We start from the raw sequence: 23677 nt of genomic DNA on the forward strand, positions 1-23677 counted from the left end.
CTTTCTAAAGACAAAAAAGGTATAAAAATTCAAATAGAAATGTTCTCCAATAAAAAGTGAAAATAATTTTTTTAAAGAATTATATCGAATGAAAAAAAAATTTTCATACCTGAAGAATATAATTTTTTATCATTAAAATAACTTTGAAGAATATTATTATTATTCAAATATGCATGATAAAAATAAAATATTATCATTTACGATTTCCTTTTTCAATTTTAACTATTTATAATTTATTTTAAAAATTTTAAATATTTTTAAGATAAATATATTTTTTTTTCTTTTTTAGGATAATATTTGAGTGAGTACAAACAATAATGATAATAAGTGACGAGTGACGTCGACAAACGACGGTGGCAATAAGTGAAATGACGTTGGTAGTGAGGATGAAACAAGGGATTACGAGAAAAATAAAAAAATAATACTAAGATCCTAAATAATAATAATAATAATTTATTATTTGTTATAAAGGATTATCTTTATTAGGGGCTAAATAATAAGCCTCTCCTTCTATCGACCACAAATCGTTATCCGTTAATTCCATGAAGAAGCCTTCAACGATTTCACAACTTCTACCCACGCTCGCTGAGACGAACCCCCTTCTCTCCTTGCCTCCGCCGCCGTCTCCTTCATCGCCACCGCCCGTGCCCTCAGTTCCTGCCCTCCCTCCGACTCTATCAGCCACCTGATCTTGTCCTCCACTTCCTCCGCCGCCACCATTTCCTTGTCGTAGCCCTCCATCGCCACCGCCATTCGCATCTGGTCCACCAGGAACACCTTGTTCAGCTTCTGCTCCGCGTACAGCGGCCACGCCACCATCGCCACCCCGGCCATGATGGCCTCCATCACCGAGTTCCACCCACAGTGGGTTACGAATCCGCCCACGGCCCGGTGGTTCAGCACCTCCACCTGCGGTGCCCACGACTTCACCACCAACCCCCTCTGCCTCGTCCGCTCCAAGAAACCTTCGGGCAACAGAGTCTCCAGGTCCGATTCGGTTAGTGGCTCCGACGCCTGGTGCTCTACGCTCTCGGCCTCCGGGGCTCGCACCACCCACAGGAACCGCTGCCCGCTCCTCTCCAAGCCGGCGGCGATCTCCATCAACTGCTCTGCACGGAAGGTGCCCATGCTGCCGAAGCAGAGGAACACCACGCTCCCTCGCGGCTGCGCGTCCAACCACGCCACGCACTCCGCCTTTTCTTCCTTTACACCTCGGTCGTCTCCGCTCCAGTCCGCGACCAACGGCCCAATGCAGTAGACCGGCGGCATCCGACGGCCCGGAATTAAAGCACCTTCCTGGAGGGCCCTAACCGCCTGAACCTCCATGGATTCGAACGTATTGATCAGCAATCCGTCGGCGTTCGGCCCGCGTTCGGCGATGAGCAGCAATCTCTTATAGGATTCTCTGTTGCGGTCCAACGCGTCGGGAGGCATGTGGGAGGCGGGGACCGGCGGCAGCCCCGGGATGTGGAGCGGGGCGTCGTCGAGGTCCTTGAAGCTGAGGTGGGTGGCGAGGTGGAGGGTCGGGAAGTAGAGGAAAGTTGCAAGATCGGCGGCGCCCGAGGTCCAGAAGAGGTAGGAGGGGAGGCGGAGCTCGGTGGTGACGTCTGCGTCGGTGCAGAAGAAGTCGAGGACGACGGCGCGGACGTCGTAGGTCTGGGAATGGGCGACGACGAAGTGGAGAAACTGCGGGTTGTTGAGGCGAACGACGTCCAACAAGCGGACGGTGAACACGGCTTCCGGGTCGGGAACAGAGGAGACAGGCGGGAGGCGGTGGAAGGAGATGGAGGGGTAGGCGGAGGAGACGCGGGCGATGACGGAGTCAATGGAGGGGTGGTCGATAGGGGTGTCCATGAGGACAACGGTGACGGAGAAGTCGTGGAGGAGGAAGAGCTTGGCCAGCTCCACCATGGGCACCAGGTGGCCGATGCCGGGCAGTGGGTACAACACCACCGCTTCCTTCATCGCCTTAATTACCTCCCTTTCGCTAGCCCTAAACGAAGCGAGTAGCGCAGGAAGATGAGAAAGATGGTGGCGGCACTCATTCCACCACTGCAAGGAGAGGATAAGATGAGGCTGCGGCTGCTCTTCGACATGTACGGACAGTTGCGCCGACAGGCCATGTCTTGTCGCGTTATGCGAGTTCGGAGACACACCACCATGTCAAAAGCCCCACCAAAGGAACTGTACAATACCAAGGCAGCAAAATGAACTCAGCAACGCTTCGACCTTTATGCAATCAAGCGGAACATCAAGTGAACTTTGTACCTCAAAGTGGCTGCAAAAGATTTCAGCTACTGCATTATTGATGAGGTGACAAGAAAGCCAGCTAATGGGGATGCAGTAAGCTTGCTAAAGCACAACAAAGGCGCGAGAAGTGCCAGTGAAATGGCTAATTTTCCCAAGCAGACTCTTCGACGCACCAAAATGCCTCAATCGATAGACGCCCGCAGTAGCCGTCTCAGGGATTCGCCATTCCAGCGTTGCATGGCTATAAGAACTGAGCTGCGAAGGCCGAGACCACTTAAAGCGCAAGCTGAAATCATCATCGTCATACGCAGGAACCCAAGTGTTGCTGTCTAAGAACTCCACCAGAGAGAATGTACCCTTAGTCAGGAGGTCGTTCCTCGGGCAAGCAGACCAGAATGTGGCCGTCGCCATGTCGCCGGGCCGGAACGTAGAGTTTTCAGGAACATCTGCGCTGGTGTCACCAAACTTAACGCCAGCTGGTGTTGCGTCCATGACAACAGGAGGAAGAAGACTGATTTGTTTGTCCAAGAGATCCGGAGGTTGCAAGTCTGATCCAAAGCTTTTGCCATTTAGAAGGGCTGAAGCAAGTTTTTTGAACTCCTGAATGTAACCACTGAGTGTGTGTGGACCATATAGTGTTGATGCTCCCTACAGAACAAAATAGGAGATTTAATGTAAGAATGTTCAAACTATAATAACATTAAAGTAGATCACATGAAAATGGAAATAATAGCACAAAACTTAGAAGAACTTTGTGGTTTATAAAGTCTGTGACTAAGCAATGTATATTTATTGGGAATACAACAGTGCAAAAGGATAAGATTGATATTACTGGTTTCCGATTGGCTTCTTCGACATGCTAATACAAACAGAGGCATACATATAAAAAATTTAAAGATGGTTTTCGTAGCCGACCTCAAATGGTTGGGACTTTCGGTCTTGTTGTTGTTGTTGGTTTTCTAACAACTCATTCTAGATTGAAAAGTAACATGTCAAAGATAACATAATGAATGGTATACGATTAGTGCTGGCAGGTTAAAACTGAAAAAATTTTGGATCTTAGAAAGGCTAAGGATGACTGGATGGATAAATGTAGACGATAAAAGAATGCTTTAAAAGAAATAGTTGCTATGTGAAAATGAACTAATATTGGCATAGCTTCTCATTTAATGCACCTCATATCTTTGGATCTGGTACTCCTCAAATGTGGTCACATATTGTGAGTATGTGTTTGACAGCCCAGCAATGACAATCTGAACATTACTACCAAATTCACCACTGCCATCACTGGTAAGTACTGTTCGCACCGCATCTCGGAGACGCCTTCCAGCCATTGTAGTAAACTCTGCAGAGAGAGAGAGAGAGAGAGAGAGAGAGAGAGAGAGAGAGAGAGAGAGAGAGAGAGAGAGAAAACACAGATAATTCATAACTCCTCCAAAACTCCACCTGACCTAGGAGTATTTTAAGGATAAAAAAACTAACATATCTGCAGAAGTATATACTGAATATGTAAAAATAATAAACAAGAGAAAATTTCTATCTCAAAAGCCTTATGGTATGGCAAAGAAATTATAGATAAAGCATATCTTTTTCTAAATACATGCCAAGATTGCAATTCTTTCTATGTGCCAAAAAACATAATAAGTATATACCTCCAGGGACACAGAGGATGACCACCTGTCCTATTCGGATTATTTGTACTGGAAGTATTGAAGGCTGGAAGGGAAAAGAAAATATCAGCCATAATAAAAAATGGAAGGTTATATTCATTAATGTAGAAACAGCAAGAAGCCAGGTCATTGAATGATAACAATCACAGCAAATGCAAGTATCCACATAGCCATTGTAAAACAACCATCAGTTATATGGATAGTTATCCGACTGAAAATGATGAAGAAACACATTCAATACTGTCTTCTCAGAAGAAAGAATGCCTATTTAGTTGATGGTTATGATACATTCTGAATGTAGATTACTAGTCCTGTAGTCATATATCAATTTCATCAAAATCTTCATTCAATATTAATATTAGTCATTGGATATAGCTTCTTTAACAAATATCAGGAAAGAGAAAAGAAAATCCATGTTTCAACATCTCAGAGATAAAGATCATCCGACAGATAACTATTGAAAAACCTTTTCTTATGGTCAAATATTTGATTTTTTTTTTAAACCTATATTGCAGATGCCATACTTATGAAGGGGAATCGAATCAAGTAAAGGCAATACAACTAACATTTGCTTGATATGGATAACCAATGGACAAGACTTTCTACTTATGGTCAAATATTTATTAACAGACTCCTGTATGCAGTAGATCAAATAACTTTGAAGCATAAGATGAAGCTCACCGCCCAATCATATGGTACATTCATGTCACCAGTGTCAAGTAAAATTGGCTTTGGCTGTTGACAAGCAATTTGCTCCTGGCTAGGTGTTTTCAGTATGTTCCTCACTAATTTCCAGAAAGCATTACCCTGAAGCAGCATTAATGATTACTGTTTAAATAGTTATCCAACATGCTTAACGAAAATGATAAAGACTAATTCCTCGTGACGAACCTTGTCATCCCCTTGCTTAAAATCAAACATTCCAGGACCATCTGTGGTTCCTGCAGCAAAAGCAAACCCCATGGCCGCAGGGCATGTTTTAACAACCTTTTGATCTCCATCTGTAAGGGTGACCTGTAGCTTTGAGAAATCTAAGTAGGTCTGTCGATAGTCGACTTTTCCTTTTACCAGCTCAGAAGCTGTATCAAAGAGTTCAACAGCCTTAACAAATTGCCTGTCACCAATGATCCTTGTGCTTTCAAATTCATCTGGGTATCTGACAGATGAACCAGATCCAAGGGATTAACAATTTATGAATTTTAGTACATAAAAGTTAAAGGACTGGAAAATTAAGTATGGATACCCTGGGCCTCGTCCATAGCAAAGTTCATTCTTCCCATTACAGGTACTGTGATTGAAATCACAAGGGAGTCCAGTATCGATGCAGAATGCCCCAAGCACATTCGGACTTACATCTCCACAATTTGATTGGCAAAACGCTGATACAAATTTAGGTTTGCCATCTTGCCTATCTCGGACACGTTGTGAGACACTTTTAGAACTTGCTAAATGCCTTCCACCTGATGCCGGGAAAGAGGATGCCAGCTGCTCTAACTCATAAACTGCAAAGGATTTGTACGAAGTCAAAGGATTGGGAGAAAGAATCTAGACATTGTAGGTAAATTTTAGTACATAGATTGACTAGAAGAATGTAGAGCATATCAAAACATACCATTCTCATGTGGCTGAGGAATGATGATTGAAACTCTTCGATAAAATCTGCTATGTCTGGGTCCAGTCACAACTGCACCATGATATCTACTGTCACTTCCTTTTGGAAGACCTTCCTGTTCTGCCCAATCCTCCATAAATCGTGCAGCAGCTCCTTTGTTATCTCCACTAATCAAAGAGTTTGTACGACTCATTGAGGTACCATGAGTAGCAAACCAGTTAAAACTCCCAACAGCACCCCATTTTTCATCTACGAACTTCAACAAAGTCATTTCTTTGTCAACATCATACTTATAGTGGCTTCGCTCTGTAGCAGGATTATTTAGGTAGGCACTAGGACTACGATTTATGCTAGCATCCAAGAGCTCTCCTGAAAAAGAAAATAAGTAACTGCATTATGCACGAACATGCAGATAAGTACAGTTACAAGTTGCTCATGGCTAATATGAAAATTCCTGCATGCTCTAATTTCTTTCTCTAAACAAATTTTAATGGTAGATTTAATACAGAAATTAGGCATACTTTCTATGGTTATCTAAACAAAAACAACCAACATGAAACATGAGAGACTTCATTACCATTGTTAACAAAGATATTCCCAGGTCGGAGATTTTCATGGGCTTCTATGATGCTCTGCTCGATGCCATCAACGATGGCATCAAATGATTGCCTAACGAATCCAAGAGATGTTACAATATACACAACATATTGGAGGTAACCCCCAGGACCACTATGTGTATGAATTCCACTGATGGCTACATTTTTTTCATTATACATGTTCCCATACCTGCCAGAAAGTAAACACAGCTCATTATTTGCCAATATGGGGATAAGCTGAAAATCTGAGACATTTAAGTCAATGGAAAGATTCAAGTATAGGAATAGCTACATATGATATTCAAGTAAATGTCACTAGAACAACATTGCAGTATATGTACATGACTGATATATGGATGAATTCCCAAAGCTACACTATCAACTCCAAAAAAAAAGGCTTCAATTTAAATGCCAGAGTGATAGTTACATGAAAGTTGTGTAGAGCTTTCTTCATGTATCAGTAAACAAAATTGGTCAAATAAAAAAGACCAACAATATAAGTGAACCCAACATGAGTGTAATATTTTATTCCATGTGTTTGTAAGTTATACAAAAACGATGCCACTATCGCGACCTAAAAGCCAGAATCACTGAGACGATGTAATTCGATCTGTAATTCTGGTATTACAAAGAAGCAGCAATGAAGCAATATTTAATCTTAGACTCTTACACTCATAGAACTCTGAGAGTTCATATCAACGTGCACCGATCCACAGGCAGCCTAAAAGCCGTCAGTACAATCAGTACATCCTAAAATGGTAAATTAACTAAAAACCAGCGACCAAAAGTTTCACAGAGAATAAAGGGGTGTAGTATAGAGATCAATCAGAAAACCCACTTTGCAACAGCACTCGTTCAATAGTGAAACAACTAAAGGGAAGATATCTTTCTAAAGGAAAAAACAATGTAAATGTCTCCATCTCTTTCATGGAGAATGCCCCAATGATTCTTCAATTTCTAGCATAAATATTTCATGTGATATCTGAGCAGGTATGTAATACAAACCGCATAACCAGAAAATTCAGTGTTTGATAGCAAACACACCCTAAATATTGCTAAAATCCTCATGGTATTAGGCAAATTGCCAATATGAGAACAGACTGGCAATTGTGGTTTCAGATGCATTCAACTGTGTATGCACCCACAGAGTGACTCCATAAATGCAGGTTCCTTGCAAATGTCAGTTCTTATGACAAGCATTAAAACAGTTCTGATAGGAAGAATATCATTCGATCAATCATCATCCAATACGTGACCTCCGTGTGACATTCAGGTTAGAAGGAGGCAGAACCTGTCCCCTATCAGTCTGCCCACGAGGACAAAGGTCCAAGGGATGCAGTTGCAAGCTGTCTCAGCCCTTGTCACCCACGTGAAGAAAATACCAAATGGAGGTTGTTAGAGATGGTTGAGGGCTAATTCCCCATAGAATATTCTACAGAATATTCCACCCATTTATGATCATGTATAAAAGCTCACTTTTAGTGCAACTGCAGGGAGTCACTTTACAAGATTTATCACCACATTCCCTTTCCTGGGGTTACTAACTTGAACGTCGAAGAAACCGAATTAGAAAACCTCTCCCGACCTTGGTCTTCATGCAGGTGATGCGTTGGGAGCTCGATGTTTTCACCTCGGAGATACCTCAGACAACCTTGCACACACGGGTCTGAACCATGTCGGGCTGAGCAAGACATCAACGATATCTTCCCATAACAAGTTTTATCTTGCTTTCCTTTCTACTGCAAAATTCTATATTACTACATCATGTCATTTTCACTACCATCAAAATATCATAAATCAGCATTATTTGATCGCACAATTCCATACCACTAAGGTATTTGATAATGGCCCATTGGTTATTGTAATGTTAGATAAATGTAAATGTCTCCATCTCTTTCATGCAAAATGCCCCCGATGGTTCTTCACTTTTGAGTATAAAGACTTCATGTGAGATCTAAGCAGGTATGTAATGCAAACCAAGAAAGTTCAGGTGACTGATAGCATCCACTGTGGTATGCAATTTCAAATAGTACCATCCGGTACGGGCAGTACGTACCGGTCCGACGGTATACCGATACGCGAACCGCCCGCTACCGGACGGAACGTGCTACAGTGTAGCGTTACTATAGTGCTACGTTGATACACTGTAGCACTGCTACAGTACTATAGTAGAGGAAGAAATATTTAAAACCACTCAGTATGTCCTGGTGTACCGCTCGATACGCCCTGGTGTATCGAGCGGTACATGGTACTGTAACGTACCGAGCCATCCTCGAAACACCTGTACGGTATTGCATACCTTGACATCCACACCTTAAATATTACTAAAATCCTCATGGTATTAAGCAAATTGCCATGATGAGCACAGACTGCCAATTGTGGATTTAGATATATTCAAACCATGTATCTACTCACAGATTGACTCCATAAATGTGAGTTCCTGCAAATGTCAATTCTTATGACAATAACTAAGAATTATAACAGTTCTATTTCTGCCTTCCTTTTTACTGCAAAATTCTCGATTGCTATACATCATATCATTTTCACCAGCATGAAAGATAATCAGAAATCAGCAATATTTGATTGAACAATGCCTTACCACGAGGGTTTTGGGTAATGGACCGTTAGTTGTTGCAATGCTATGCTTTACAAGAACAGGCTACATGATCATGTCCTATTCACTACAGAAAGTTATATGTGTAACATGCTTTTAGTGAAAAGTCTATGAAGCAGAAGCAGCAACAACAAAAAGCCATAAAGTTCATGGTGAAAAAATTTGCTAAGAAATATCTGATCCATTTCATGCTATATAAATGCTCAAATTCAGTGGTGGCACTTAACAAAGCACTTTTGAGTTTAGAACTTATTGTAGCTATCCTATAAAAAATTTAGCTTGAAATACCTTGACTTTAGTCTCTCATGCACTTTAATCGTCACAAGTTGAGATGCCATGCACGCATCGAGGTTCACGAAAACAACACGATTCCCTCCTGGCTCTGCAACAATAAATGTCCGTGCCTTGAGCCTGAAATGGACGCCAGAGGCAATCTGTTCCGCATTAGCATATCCCATCATATTGACATCAGCTGCTGGTCCTGTTATGTCATAGCTCCCAAGCCCAATTAAATATGTTGAATCTGATAGAGCTCCTCCAATGTTAAGAACAGAAACTAATAGCAAGATGCAAAACCACATGTCCATCATCGAATCAATGGTACAACAGAGAAGGGGAACTCTACTAGCACTGACAAAAAGACCTCCCAATCAAATTCATGTACACCAAGTCATCTTGAGCCGAACCTATGAAGAGAAAAATAGCAACATATTGGAACAAGGAAAAACAGAAAAAAGAAAAAAAAATCCGATTGTATCAAGACATGATTATGCATGGCCGAAAATAAAATCTTGTATAATTCTATGATCGAATATGACACCTCAATTTAGTCCCTTATCGGAGGTGGGAGGAGGTTTGAGTTGATTATAGGACTAGAGCAGATATACTATTATTAAACTCATCCTATATGCTGTCAAGCTGGAATCGTGCTATGGGCAGAAGATGTGGCAAGATGCCTTATAGAGATGGTCCTAAAGAATCACCAAAAGTTCACCTTCCAACCTGAGGTTAATGTCGAAAAAGGCCAGTTTCCTATGTAGGTAAGGGTGAAGCAAAGTGTGCACAGATGGAAGTAACATTACCACGGGCATTAAATGAGAATCACACAGCTAGCCATATTTGCCTAAACAACTATTTGATCTGATCATAATTGAGTTCAGATCTGCTCTGGATACACACATCCATATTGGGAGAAGCTGCGAATTAATTGTTTGTCATCAAAGGATCAGTATGGGAGAACATCTCTACAGTGAGAATATGTCTGAACAAGAAATATGATAGTGACATTGGGCACAAACATCAGACAAAGAATTGTGCAGGTTTTGCTTGTGACGGTGAGGATCGCAGAGGGTTGACGGAGGTGGGACTATACGGCCTTTCGATAACCATTGCCACTGAAAAATGAAGTGTTTTTACGGCGGCCATCGGCAGGGTCGGTGGTACCGTAAGGGCTTCCGATCGCACACCCAAGGCACAAGAGAGCGATTGAAAGAGAGGGGACGACATTGAAGCAGTGAGCAACTACTAGGTCAACCAAAGCAGCGAGATTTTGTCGGGATCCTACCCGCCGAAAAGTACAACGAACCACGCCTCGCCATGGATTCAGGTGACACTTGGCGTTAAGAGATAGATTCGAGTCGAGCGCACGAGAATGGAGGCGGACGATCGACTCACCTAGAACGGAGGGAGAGACGTGCGTCGAGCACCAGCGGGTGAGACGATCCACAGCTCCTTCTCTCCCCTTTATACTCGGAAGCGAAGGGGGAGGGATGAGGGCGTGGTTTGGACACTACGGCGCTGCTTCTTGCCTTTCCTTGTCGAGGGGAACGACGACAAAGCGGCCTCGGGTTCCTCGCTCTCTTCGGTGAAGCGAGTGAGGTCGAAGCGACAAGAGACCGTGGCGTGAAGCGGGACGCCTTAAATTACATGTCGACCAGACCCACATGCGACAACCACGTGGCATCCTGGTCGAACCGGACTGTCCCCGGATCAGCCCTAAGCCGAACTGGTCTGAGATGGCAATTTCAAACCCGATTCACGCTGCATCGGCTCGATCCCGGCTCCGGGAGGGAGCACTTATAAAGTTATTTAGTCTCACATTGATTGAGGAGTATGGGAATCAAGAGCGAGCAGGTGCGTCCATCGTTCAAAGCGAATAATTCCAATGATCGATCGACAAAATGGTCCCTCATATATATATATATATATAAGGGACCGTTCAACGACTCCATTCAATGAACCATTCGTCGCTCTTATCTACATGTACAGTTGCTTGGCAGCATGTTTTAACTTGGTTTTAAGTCCTTTTGCTTGTTAAAATATAAGTTCGAACCAATTGCAGTGCTATAGTGCGATCGCTCACCAAATTGAGCAAAACAGCTTCAAAATAGCTCCGTTTTCGTATGCCACGGGCTGATTTCTACAGCCCGCTGCTGCACGCAAAATGTCAATCATTTCAGCACCTTGGAACCCCCTAGGTGGCATAGGGTTGGATGGGGCTTCGGTATAGTATCGAGCGTTGAACAATCTTTCGCAAGTTTGCACGTTACCTTGACGAGAACTTGTTGTCGCGCTCGGCACCCGATGAGCAGTTGTTTGTGGACTTGTAGCAGTTCGTTCAACCTTCTAATGTTCTTGTTTTCCCTCTCTCTCTCTCTTTTCTCTTGTGCAAACAAGGTGCTCGCTGAATTGCTTGTAAAACTTCCTCTTTTTGCGAGACGTCGGGACTTCTCCGTCGCTCGTTCTTCGAACTAATCAACTTTCTCTTTTTACAGGTCCTTTGGGACCTACGAGAGGTTGCAAGTGGGCTGATCTTTGCGGACGTAAATTGTAAGGGCGAAACACGACTTAAGCAACGCAAGCTAAGTTCACGTCTTTGCCGCAATGGTGCCTCACGCCTTAAGTAATTCCAGCTAAAATTATGACATTATATATATATATATTCATAATAATATCTCTAATAAAACTTAAAGTTCATAAATCTCTTATTTTTTAATTTAATATCTTAATCCTTCCTTTATCTTTATTTGCTATATAAATCTTTATGATTCATGTCATTTGTTGTGGACATGATGACGATGCATACCATTGTTTTCCTTAGGAGTTCACTAACTCAATCGTTCACAAATTAAATATTAAGATTTCTTGTCAAGCAATTTCTAATAATTTTATGCATCCATCAAATAAAATAATACAGGAAAAGTAGTTGTATTAAATAATGAACACATTTTACATTTCCCATTGATAGGATATATCATGATCATAAACACAAACAAATTACAAGTGTGGGTGAGTATGTATGCACAAATATGTAGATGACGAGTCTATCTTCGTCCTCACGAAATAGCTAAAGCATTCCCATAACTGGAGCCAGGAGGTGCACTTGCTTGAGTAGAGGAGACAGTGCCTCCATTAGCTTCTCGCATGGATGGTTGTGAACTCCTTCGTACGTGGTGACGACGATGCTCGTGTCCTCGGACATGCGTTGGACTTGCTTCTTCACGTTGCATGTGTGATGTGTACATCGGTAATAGCTTCTTCATTCACAACACAACACCAAATTCCATCAATCAAAATGACATGAAACGGAGAAGTGCATAGCAATATGTAGTCGATGTTTGTAGTGCTCCTCTTCCTTTCTATTCGAAGCTATCGCATATGGCATGGCTCGCTAATGGGTCTCATAGATTTGTGATGAGCTATGGGATTTCTTGAGATTATTTCATGTATGTTGGATCAATACACCGGGGAAGCTGCTCACCATCTCCGAGAACATTAAGGATGGGTGGAAGAAAGCCAAACCTGGGGAACATGCTGTTCTTGACCGCCTTCTGGCCGTACTTCCTCCACCGATAGCCATCGTCGAGGACGTCGTTGGCGCTCCTCGTCCGGAAAGCGAACCTCGGTCTGCTCACGACCTTCCTCGTCCTCCCGGAACTCCTTCCCTTCTCCCTCCTCGTTTCGCCTTCTCCCTCCTGCGTCGGCCTCGGCAACAGCAGCGAGGCCCAGTCGACGCCCGATGGCTCACCAGAAGCGAACGACAAGTGTTGTCCTTGCTGCTCTGGTGGGCTGTAGGGGTCGGAAGGACAGTACCGAGCTGCGCTTGCTGATGCAGTGTGATGTGAGAGACAAGGGAAGCGTGGTGATGGTTCCATTGGTTCCGCATCAGAATAAGCAAGAAGGAGAAGGGCGCTGATGCTTTAAGGAGAGGAGGAAAGCATATAATGTTTGCGTTTCTTGTAGATAGAGTGGAAGGTGGGAAGAGGGTGGGAAGTGTAGCTACAGCACACATGCGTGCACATCGTCTGAGAGATCCGTGCATGGGAACAGAGTGTAGCTTGGGATAGAGAGGCAACCACATCTCACCTACCTTCTTTCAGTTCAACTGCCATGAGTGCTCATTCTATCAATTGTATGTGAGCTAAGATAGGTTTACCGGTGGAAAGCTCTTCCAATCTTTCAGAGTCTCAAGGGACATTGAGTGCACCATTCTTTCTGCTACGTACATGTAATGTAACGTAGTATGTGAAGTTTAGCTATTATTAGCATCAACAAGTGCCTCGTTCTATTGCTTCTTCCCTTCCGGATTATGATGGTGATTAGGAAACATTACACCAAGTGCCTCGAAGTAGATTTGAGCTCTCATTCGAAGATAAGTATGTACAGCTACGAAATCTTCTAGTCCGGTCGAACTCATGAGCAATCTTTTCGCAGCAGCTTTGCAGGAGTGGGCACTGAGGCAGCCATAAATGATTCTTTAAGAGCAAAAGCTTGGAGTTTGATGGACGTTGGACATGGAATTCTACAAACTTGAGGATGCAGTCTTGTGCTCATGAGCACGCCGTATGGGAGAATTCTTTGCTCCGGGGTTGCTGAGACTTTGAGAGCCCTGGTTTTGTCCGTTCGAGTCATGGATCATGAAAGATCCATTTTGTGACGGATAAGATCCGATACATCAACAGATAGATCTAATGGTGTAAGTCCCGTTAAACTTTGTGTGATATTTGGGTTATGTTAAATAGTTTTGAGGACTATAGTCTGATAGATATATAGGGAAAACAATCGGGTGACCAATTGGTTGACCAGCTTTTCACTCTTATATCCTCGATAATTTTGTATTAGACATCTTTACTTTCTGATAAGACATATTTTAGATACCGACCACATCATGACCCACGCCACGTCACTCTCCTATCGAGTCAGTACGAGGACCGACTCCTCACACCGAACCAAAGCTCGCACAGGAAGGCGCCCCCTCGGTAAGTTCTACCCCAAAAAGCTCGGGATGACGCCGTATGATGCCATTCCACGCTCATCGAGCGGTGCCCACATAAAGGCACCATCTGATCACTCGGGGGTTAACCATTGTGCTAAATCCGTGCATGATCGATCCTCGGGCAGCAGTATAAAAATCCCTAGTCGGCACCTGGCTAGGGGTAAGAACAAAAAAAAGAGGAGAAAAAGGAGAAGATCACTGACTTAATCCACGAGGGACCCAACTCAGGAACACCCTGACCAAGGTCTGTGTGCAAGAGTTCGGCCACCCCAAAGGCGCGACTAACCTAACCGACGACTCAGCTCGTCCCCGGCGCGTCCACCATCCGATCGAGAAAAGCGTCGCCAACCCTCCGGGAGTTCCGAATATTGGCTCGTGGACCAAGCCGTGCTGACTCTTCAACCACAACATAAAATTTCACGAACACTTTCATTTAAATCCTATTTTAGCAAAGGAAAGAAAACAAAAGGATTCATCTTCATAAGTTGTTATTATATTTATGAGAATTCCAGTGTCACTCATCTTCTTGTCATAGTTATGTCCCTGCAAGCTGATATATCCTCGTTGATCCTTACAGAATTGGTCTGTTCTTATATCTTGTCTAAGGGAAATCTCCCAAGTAGAAGAAGGTCACTGTCTACGGAACCTCTTTGGTACATGAAGTACCATATCGACATGGATTTAGCAGGGTGTGTAGAGAAGAAGGAAGCACTTGGGATTGGAGGCAGTTAACGTGTAGGTGAAGTCTTGTAGCAATCAGTCGCAATCATAGAGCAATTAATGGAGGCAACAGCAGTTAGAAGGCTTGTGGACTGTCACGAGATGGGAGTTCACGATAAACAAGTCTGAAGGAAAATTAGATCATCGCTCGAATAATGCCATGGCACCGATCAGCTAACGTCAGTGGAGAAGAGAGAGTGTCTCTTGTCGTCTTGATACTTTGATCCCAATAAGATTTCACCCTCTCACACTTGAAAGCTAATAATCGCATCATTTCACTGATAAATTTAGAGCGCAAGAGTTGTTAAGTCATTTTTTAATTATTCGAATCGAAAACTAATTCGATGTCGATTGTGATTGTTCTTTCATGTCTATCTCAATTTGATCTTAGTCGATAGCTGATTTATTCGAGTTCAAAGATGTCGAAATTTGAAAGGTTCGAAAGGAGCTCTAAAGTAGTATTCAAATGTCTTTAGAGATTACAAGTATCAAAGGAAACCTTTCATAGTGGGATCTTAGGATCATTATTCGTATGTCCAACTTCGACTATAGAAAATAATTTCGTGTTTCTCTCGGGCACGATCACGATCGTATCATGTCGAATCGAGGATATGGTAATAGTTCAATCGATTCGAACATGTGACATCACATTGTCATACATATATCAGAACGTATGCTACTAAGATGTCGAGTGTAAGTCAATTGTGTAACACTAAGGTATCAATCATGTGATGTTGATGTATCGTCATCTTTCAAAAGCTAATACTATTGATGGTAAAAAATTCAATCAATAAAAACGTAATCTTGACGTAGAAAATATAAGTCGTCGATATGGCTAAGTTGTAAAAGTGACTGTCATTATTATCGCAGGAGGATGCCTACCTACACCGACTATAGAAAATAATCTCGTGTTTCTCTCGGGCATGATCACGATCGTATCATGTCGAATCAAGGATATGGTAATAGTTAAATCGATTCAACCATGTGACATCACATTGTCATACATATATCGAAAGTATGATACTAAGATGTCTGAGTGTAAGTCAATTATGTAACACTAAGGTATCAATCATGTGATGTTGATGTATCGTCATCTTTCAAAAGATAATACTATAGATGGTAAAAAAATCAATCAATAAAAACGTAATCTTGACGTAGAAAATATAAGTCGCCGATATGAGGAAGTTGTAATCGTGACTGTCATTATTATTATCGCAGGAGATGGCTACCTACCTAATCGAAGATATTTGTAGGAACAGGAAAATAGTTGCATGTTCAAACCCTCCAAAGTCGAAACAAAGATCAAATGATTAAGTTGGTGATTTCAGTAGCTTCAGTACAAAACATCTGCCTCAGTTTGGTGGAAGTGGGCGAGTGCAGAGTGTCGACGCTCTCTCCTTCGACCGACGGTGGCTCCGTACATTTCCATATCATAGGGTGGAATGTTGCATAGCCTCGACATGACCTTCCCGTAAAAGAGGACCATTCTTAAATCTTACACACAGAGGACACCAGCATTTATTGGTGCTTTGGTGTACGACAAGTATCCTTACGGTTGTGTTGCAGACGATCCTCTCCTCAGCAGCATATCGAGTCTTCACACCCTGCAGTCACGGATGACTTGCGACTCTTGCGTCTCCTCGTCCTTGGCCATTGTTTGGTAAACAGAGATGGACGTCACTGCAACTGCTTTCCACCGCCCAAGGATTAGGGTAGCTTAAGTCTTGGAGGAGAGAGAGAGAGAGAGAGAGAGAGAGGCCACGAGATCTACTGTGCTACTTACCAAATCCAGATTGCTAAGACGCAAAATCATGGTTTCATCAATATAAGAAGATCGGCATCGATAAAGATAGGATTTTGAGTGCTCTGTGAGCTCCACTGGATCGTAGAGTTAGTATCAGGAGGAGCAAGAAGATGACACGCGTCCACTGTCTCCGTCCTGCTGACCCCTCTCTGTGCCCCGCAAAACCTACAGATCGGTCTCTGAGTATTATATATTCCAACTTTTCAGGTGTTACCACTGTCCATAAGGTCTTGGGGAAGATCACAAAGACAACAGGGACTCGGTCGATTACTCATATCGCCTATATCTTAGAGAGAGAGAGAGAGAGAGTTGGGTGAGCAATGGAAGAGATTCGTAATACTAGCGTTGGCTACCAAGTACAGGCGGCTCCTTTCGTGGCGAAGACGTATGAGATGGTGAACGATCCGAGGACGGACTGCTTGATCCGGTGGGGGAAGGGGAACAACAGCTTCGTGGTGGTGAATCCCAGCGATTTCTCTCAGTTCCTGCTACCCTCCTATTTCAAGCACAGCAACTTCTCCAGCTTCGTCCGCCAGCTAAATACCTACGTCGGTGTCTCTTCTTCCGTTTCTCTTCCCGCCGGGGATCCGTCGTGTCACATCTGCTCACCATGTCCGTCTTCTATTGTTGCGTTCAGGGATTCAGGAAGGTCGATCCGGATAGATGGGAGTTCGCTCACCACTTGTTCCTCCGAGGGCAGATTCACCTCCTTCCTCACGTCATACGCCGGTCGAAGAAGAGCCATGTCGGACTGTGTGCAGGCAGCAGCAGCAGCAGCATAAGTGGTGAGGAGAAGGGAGACGTGGAAGGGGAGGTTGAGAAGACGCTACTGCAAGAGCTGTATAGGCTGCGGCAGGAGCAGAGGGCCCTCGACGACGAGCTACAGGTTATGAGCAGGCGACTGCAGGCTACTGAAAGGAGGCCACACCAGATGATGTCCTTCCTCATCAAAATGGCCGAGGACCCTGAGTCATTCTCCGGGCTCGTGATCTCCAAGAAGCAGCAGTCTGCAGCAGCGAAGAAGAGGCGTCTTGTTGCCGCTGCTGCTGCTCCTCCTGCTCATGCAATTAACGATGGGGTCTTCCTCCTACCTTCTCTTCTGGTTCCAGGGACAGAACAAACTGTGATCGAGACATTAGGCACCGGAAGCGATCGGATGAGTATCGAGGAAGTGAAGCCATTTGCATTTGTTCCCGATGTTTCTGCCATCCACAGCTACGATGCTGAGCTCGGTGGTCTCGCTACGGCTCCGGAGGCGAGCATCATCGGCCCCAATCATGCAAGCGGAATCAGCTTCCTACCCGACTTCGCTCTGAGCACGACGAGTTCGAGTTCAGAAACAGCAGCGGCAGCCTCCTTCCCCTTCTCTTTACTCGGCCATGGATTCTGCTAGCCCTCTACGAGCTTAAAGTATACTGTCAAACATGATCTTGCTTCTGCATCTTAGGAAGATATTGTTTGTTTCTGATCGCAAACTTGCTTAGCTCACCTCTATCCTCAAAAATAGTGTACTTCATGGATATTAATTTCAAGAATCTTCAAACACATGTGTATCCCTGAGGCCTCGACACTGGTGTACTAGTTGTCCTCATGCAAAAAGCGAACGAAGAAGCTTTAAGCTTTAGCTCCGTCCAAAGAGAGTCATACGCCGTGAGCAGAGAGAAAGAAGTGAGGGCAGTGATTGGGTCGATCGTGAGACATGAGCGGATAAGGGAAGGAGGGGCCGCCGTTGGTTTTTGTACGTAGGGGCGGCGTTGGACTTCAAGATAACGAGGCAGGGAATCCCGTGGGGCTTCTCTTTCGTCGACGAGGACAGGGAGAGGGTCCGTGGCGTGGAGGTGAACGAGGGATGGAGCAGAGCTCCAAATGGGTCCCATCAGGCTCTAAGCAGCCAAACCCGGCCAATATAGTGGTAATTGCGTGGGTCATACACGATTGAGTGGTTGCCAGCCAAACGAAACATATTGTGACGTGATGAGAGGGGAAGGAGGGGGGGGTGCGTAGCTGTAAAGATCGAACCCATTACGGTGACGCACGCACAGCGGTCCACCGTGCTTTTGGAGTGGGAAGGGGGAAAGGGACGGCTGCATGGGACTCCATCGATGCAGATGCTGTATTATTTGGCAAGCATATGACGACCACTCAAATCTCCTCGATCAACTTATCCTTGCATGAGCGCAGCTCGGTCTGTCAAGTCACAGTAGAATGATCGATGATATCAGGAAGAACAATTCCATTTCTTGATCTCTTAGGTAAGCATCGTATTTATTACCGGTAAATTCCGCTGCTTGCTGGAGTTGGTTTCCTGGAGGGTTGAGTTGCAGAGTTGATGTCATTCCTGATGGTGCCTTTCGATCTCTTCTTGACATCGATTCCGAAGATGTTACACCTCATTCCCAATTGTCAGAAAACACCTGTGGGCAGTTTCAAGCAATCGTCAACAACACTTAGTATGCAGAATCTGTAGCAGCCTAAGATGAAACACCTACAAACATTCACAGACAGAGTAGGTCTATGGCATTTCCACTTGAATCCGGAGAGGGTAATCTTCAAGAAAAAGGATGTAGTTGAATGGATCATCCAATATATTCCAAGTTCAAACATAATAAAAAGACAACTGAAGCCAAGCAAAAAGCACAAGCAAAATGGTCACTTAAAGCACTGTATTCCTGTTACCTCAGACATGAAGCAGACTCATCGGAAGTGCTTCTTGAGCGATGAAGGTGAAATTATACCAATACGATTGATGTGAAATATGTGTAGGTCAAACCATAGCAGATTCGACAACCTCCAGAGAACAACGTCTGCAATGCAGGTCCTTATCCTGATTGGAGAATTTCTAACAGCAGCATTTGTGCATAATTTACATTGCATAGCAGTGATCCCGGACTACATTCTATATCCTAATGTTTTAGCCAGTAGTTCCGCAACTGGGCCATATGTAATAATATCTCCTCCCGGCCTTGGTTGGTGACACTACTGGTCATTATCCAAGGCGGTGCTTCCTTGAAATATTCGCGTATCAATTTCTGGAAATCTTCAACATTTTCTTCAGGTCTTTTACCACCGTTCTTCTTCTTCTTACGTTTGTCACACTTTGTGAATAGTAGTGTCATTGGAATCTGACAGGTCAATGATCAAAAAGAGATGATGTCAAAATCTTCAGATAAGGATATATTCTCAAAGTACCTCACCTACTTGATGCAAAAATGTTGCGTAGATATAACCAAAGTGTGCCTCTTGCAGAGGGACAAGTAATAAAGATGTTGCAGTTTTAAAGACACCAATGTCATAGTAACACGATGCGAATGAAGGAGATGAATTATCTAGAGCAGCAATGTTGCAATCATGCTGGATGCTTTGGAAAAAGTTCACTCCCTACCAATAGTCACTGTCAGCTAGAGTTGACTTATTTTTCAAGGATGATGCATTTAGGAAGGCCACAGGGGAAGAAGAACAAATACAGATGGCTCTGGGTCTCAGCAGAGAATAAAGAGCAGTGACCAAGTAGGATAGTAAAGCAGAACACAAGGCCACAACAGTTCTTTGATGGATCTGATGCCAGAATGAAGCATTTTGGTAAGCCACAGGGGAACAAATAAAGATTCTGCTGCCTCTCAGCAGAAAATAAACAGCAGTAAGCAAGGAAATGGAACACTAAAGTAGAAAACAAGAGCAACAAGAACTATTTTTCCATTGAATTGTTTTCTATGACAACATAACTAAAGAACAAGGTAAAAGAGAGTACAGATTGACAGTCAGCCAACTCAAAGAAAGCAAATTCCAGTCACAATGGTATCATGCAGATAACTTCTAAATATAAACAAGCAACACTGTAATGATGCAAGGAAGACCTAGGGTGCCGTCATATGGTGCATGCTACGCCATCCTCAACCATGACAGGCATCCTAGAATTGCTCCAGTTCTAAGCCTTTCGTTAGTAGTCATGCATCACACATACTTAGAATGTGTTCAGCACTAGTGGAATAAAAAGACATCAATCAGCTCAAGACTAAGAGCCTCAATAAGAAATGGATTCTACCAAGATATAGCTTGCGGATTCAGTCTATCTGCAATCAAACTATCAGAAGCTAAGTCTAATAAAGAGCTTGAGTTCATCTAAGAAGGGAAGTCTATTAACCAAGGTCCAAGCTAGCCGCCATCTTTGGTACATCAACTGGACTCCAACAACAGTAACAACGGATGCTAATGAATTCCCAAACGAGAACACAAATAGAGCTCAAACATTTGTTGAAGAGAACTCAAAAGAAATGTTGAACTTTACTGACTAACCCTCACAAAAGACACAGCAAAAATTACTCCATCTACAGAGAGAGAAAACAAAAGCAATAAGAGATGTTCTTTTAATGTATTGTACTTCAAGGAAATCAAAATAAAACAAGAGAGAGATAGATAAGACCAGTTGACCCAAGGAAACAAAAGTTCCCTCTCCACTAGAACATGTATCCTGCTACAAACAGATACCAATCAAACCGTTCTCTTTGTAAATTTCAGATTTTAGATAGAGAATAATAACCTGATAATGACTATCTGAAACCTCTTTTGCTAAGAAGATTTGGAAGTCTTTTAGGATTTATTAAATCACTTTATGAGCATCAGGTTGAACTCCGTTTGATGTATTTAAACATGATAATCAGAAGTAAAAGTGGAAGGGTTATGAGCATCAGGTTGAAACCAATTATTCAATGTAAACCTAAGTGGAAGGGTTCAGTGTTGCCTTCTAGTTTCTACGTTAACAAAGTGGTATTCCTTCAATAGTATGCACATTGTTGTTTGCAATCTACTCTAGTTGCCAACAGCTGACAAACACTGATAAGTGAAATTAAACATTATGATGTTTGATGTCAGCTACTTCACAAAGACTATTACATTTGTAAACCCAATGTAGGTAAGACTGTCTGACACCATCATTATTGCTGCTATAAATGTCTGGAGAACCACACTTCAGTAACTGATAAGAGTCAGTATTAGATGTTTCTACAAGGGGAACATCTTGAAGCTATTAAAGGGAGAGCAGAAAAACTACAATACAGAAAGGGAAAATTCATACCTGATTTTGTCCAAGCCAACTAGCATATTCAAGATCAATCTTTTTAGCAGGGATGCTGGCATCTATAAGTAGGAAAACAGACACTAACGACTCTCGGTTGAGGAAGTAGTTTTTGGTGAATTCATACCAGTTAGCTCGCGCTTCTTGCGGTGCAGATGCATATCTGCTCCAAAATGTTTCAAGAGTTAGAAGATGCAAAATTTGAGGTACCTCTTCGCAGAACTATGAGTTTAAAAGTGTAAACTGCTGAAGTTACTTCTACCAAATTCTCGTAGTCTTCTTCTTAGTGAGCTTCAATAATTTGGTTGCAATTCTTACTATCTTGTGGCAAGTTATAAATATAATTGTTTCTAAATGGGTAAATAGATATCGGTTATGACAATGAATCATCATCTCATAATTTTTAACTCTATCAATTAGCTACATATACATGCACCTATATACCACCATGGATCGTAAGTCCCTCTTCTGATCATCTGCTGCACCTGCTTTGGAGGACAAGCAAATAATTTACAAGATTACAGTGTGTTCTTTGCCACAGGTTGAAGATGGGAATGAAAATGAAGCTATTGAGAGGTTGTTATGACTTCTCCGCAAGGCTTAAAGTTGCCATCTTCACATAATCATAACCATAATGAGGTTAATTGTCAGGATGAGGTACTTAATTTGAAGGACCTGCTTTGGAAGCAATGAAATGCCACATCCTTGTCACTAATCTTGTCCATTAACTGATACGCATGTGAGGGATAAAAAAACCACCAGTCAAATGATAAACTAATTTCTTTTTTGTAGTTAATTGAGAAAAGCAAGTATCTTCCAGGTTCATTTAACACAAACTGAGGTTAGGATACCTACAATACAATACATTCCGTGAATAACCAGCACACGAATCGCTGGTACATGGAAGTGTGTTTCCGAGCAATATAACTTAACAATCTAAACAGCGAGAGAAAATAAAATACAAGTCGGTTTTAGGGGCATACCCATAACCAGGCAGATCCACCAGGTACCAACTATCATTTATACGAAAATGATTAATGCATTGTGTTTTTCCTGCAACAGAAGAAGATATTCTCAATATAATTGAAACACTTCAAAGCCACAAATTGAGGTATCTCGACGAAAATACTCCGAATCATTAGGAAACGCATTTATCTATATTAACAGTACCCATCGAATGCCTGTTGTCCACTAAACCCTATAAACCCTAGCTGAGAAATCATGCACGAAATCGTCCAGAAGAAGCATCAGCGGATAAAAGGAAACCGACCGGGCTTCTTGGAGGTAAGGGCGAGCCGCTTCCTCCTGACGAGGGAGTTTAGGAGGGAGGATTTGCCGACGTTGGACCGGCCGACGAGGGCGAACTCGGGGAGGCCATCCGTGGGGCACTCCTCCGTCTTGGTGCTGCTCTTGATGAACTCGGCGGTGGCGACCTGGGCGTCGCGGGCGTAAGGTCCGAGCACGATGTTGGAGCCTCGGAGCACTCTCCCGCTGGCCATCGACGCCGCTTCCGCTAAGTCTACCCCCGGCGGCACGAAGAGCTTGTCGAAGGGAATCTGGACCTGGGGCCCGCCATCTTCCTCGTCAGCTATCTGCCGTAGGATTGGGGCGTCGACCTCCAAAGGGGTGGAGACGGCGAGCTGGGCTACGGTGGACAAGGAATGGGAACGGGCGAGGAGGGAGACGGGATTCCTTCTTCCGGAGGCGAGGAGTAGGAGGGGATGGTCGGACCGGAGAGACCCAGGCGGTGGGGCGGAGAAGGAGACGAAGGGGGGGAAGAGGAGGCGAGGGTGGAGGATTCGGTGATGGAGGAGCATCGCACTACGATCGCGTCGCGTCTGTGCCTGCACCCGAAATGTGCCCTTCGGCTGAGCCCTTTGTGCGATCAGCAACAGATAAGACTTGAAGATCTCCTGTATCGAGAAAGCCACGAAACACGCTCCCTTGCACGACTTCATGACGTCATCAAATCGTAAACTGGCTGTTTCCTGCCTCAGCGGAGACACAGTAGTCAGTGCCATCATCTTACGTCGGAAAATATCCGAACTGCGGACACGTGGGGTCG

General features: G+C 43.5%; 4 protein-coding genes and 1 non-coding gene across 5 annotated transcripts; 1 reads left to right on the plus strand and 4 right to left on the minus strand.

The window, feature by feature from the left end:
- Positions 1-465: 465 nt before the first annotated feature.
- Positions 466-2115, minus strand: LOC135617890 (anthocyanidin 5,3-O-glucosyltransferase-like). Its single transcript, XM_065118628.1, has one exon. It carries the CDS (start codon positions 1963-1965, stop codon positions 535-537), a length of 1431 nt encoding a protein of 476 aa, XP_064974700.1. The 5' UTR covers positions 1966-2115; the 3' UTR covers positions 466-534.
- On the minus strand, positions 2048-10556 carry LOC103992754 (neutral ceramidase-like). The gene is made up of 11 exons (XM_065118627.1): positions 10417-10556; positions 9031-9428; positions 6110-6318; positions 5533-5901; positions 5164-5422; positions 4812-5076; positions 4602-4727; positions 3903-3966; positions 3426-3595; positions 2269-2898; positions 2048-2184 (listed from the first exon to the last, which is right to left on the minus strand). Exons 2-10 carry the CDS (start codon positions 9330-9332, stop codon positions 2353-2355), a joined length of 2310 nt encoding a protein of 769 aa, XP_064974699.1. The 5' UTR covers positions 9333-9428; positions 10417-10556; the 3' UTR covers positions 2048-2184; positions 2269-2352.
- Positions 10557-11925: 1369 nt separating this feature from the next.
- On the minus strand, positions 11926-12933 carry LOC103992756 (uncharacterized). Its single transcript, XR_010488311.1, has 2 exons — positions 12544-12933; positions 11926-12278 (listed from the first exon to the last, which is right to left on the minus strand). It is a non-coding gene; the product is annotated as an uncharacterized LOC103992756 (transcript).
- Positions 12934-16781: 3848 nt separating this feature from the next.
- On the plus strand, positions 16782-18086 carry LOC135617892 (heat stress transcription factor C-1b-like). The gene is made up of 2 exons (XM_065118630.1): positions 16782-17089; positions 17179-18086. Exons 1-2 carry the CDS (start codon positions 16862-16864, stop codon positions 17932-17934), a joined length of 984 nt encoding a protein of 327 aa, XP_064974702.1. The 5' UTR covers positions 16782-16861; the 3' UTR covers positions 17935-18086.
- A 1173-nt stretch (positions 18087-19259) lies between these two features.
- On the minus strand, positions 19260-23648 carry LOC135617891 (GTP-binding protein At2g22870-like). Its single transcript, XM_065118629.1, has 4 exons — positions 22883-23648; positions 22596-22665; positions 21613-21775; positions 19260-19663 (listed from the first exon to the last, which is right to left on the minus strand). The coding sequence occupies exons 1-4, from the start codon at positions 23634-23636 to the stop codon at positions 19445-19447; spliced, it is 1206 nt and encodes a 401-aa protein (XP_064974701.1). The 5' UTR covers positions 23637-23648; the 3' UTR covers positions 19260-19444.
- Between the last annotated feature and the right edge of the window lie 29 nt (positions 23649-23677).

Source organism: Musa acuminata, chromosome BXJ2-7 (assembly GCF_036884655.1).
Source record: "Musa acuminata AAA Group cultivar baxijiao chromosome BXJ2-7, Cavendish_Baxijiao_AAA, whole genome shotgun sequence".
NCBI classification, from domain to species: Eukaryota; Viridiplantae; Streptophyta; class Magnoliopsida; order Zingiberales; family Musaceae; genus Musa; species Musa acuminata.

Coding starts and splice junctions, on each gene's coding strand:
- LOC135617890 (XM_065118628.1), bottom strand. CDS start 1,965: ATGAAGGAAGCGGTGGTGTTGTACCCACTGCCCGGCATCGGCCACCTG.
- LOC103992754 (XM_065118627.1), bottom strand. CDS start 9,332: ATGATGGACATGTGGTTTTGCATCTTGCTATTAGTTTCTGTTCTTAAC. Junction 5,077..5,163: donor TGCTATGGACGAGGCCCAGG/GTATCCATACTT, acceptor TTCATCTGTCAG/ATACCCAGATGAATTTGAAA. Junction 2,899..3,425: donor ACCAGATCCAAAGATATGAG/GTGCATTAAATG, acceptor TTTGTTCTGTAG/GGAGCATCAACACTATATGG.
- LOC135617892 (XM_065118630.1), top strand. CDS start 16,862: ATGGAAGAGATTCGTAATACTAGCGTTGGCTACCAAGTACAGGCGGCT. Junction 17,090..17,178: donor TCCGCCAGCTAAATACCTAC/GTCGGTGTCTCT, acceptor TGTTGCGTTCAG/GGATTCAGGAAGGTCGATCC.
- LOC135617891 (XM_065118629.1), bottom strand. CDS start 23,636: ATGATGGCACTGACTACTGTGTCTCCGCTGAGGCAGGAAACAGCCAGT. Junction 21,776..22,595: donor GTGGATCTGCCTGGTTATGG/GTATGCCCCTAA, acceptor ATTTTGGAGCAG/ATATGCATCTGCACCGCAAG. Junction 19,664..21,612: donor GTTGGCTTGGACAAAATCAG/GTATGAATTTTC, acceptor TTGACCTGTCAG/ATTCCAATGACACTACTATT.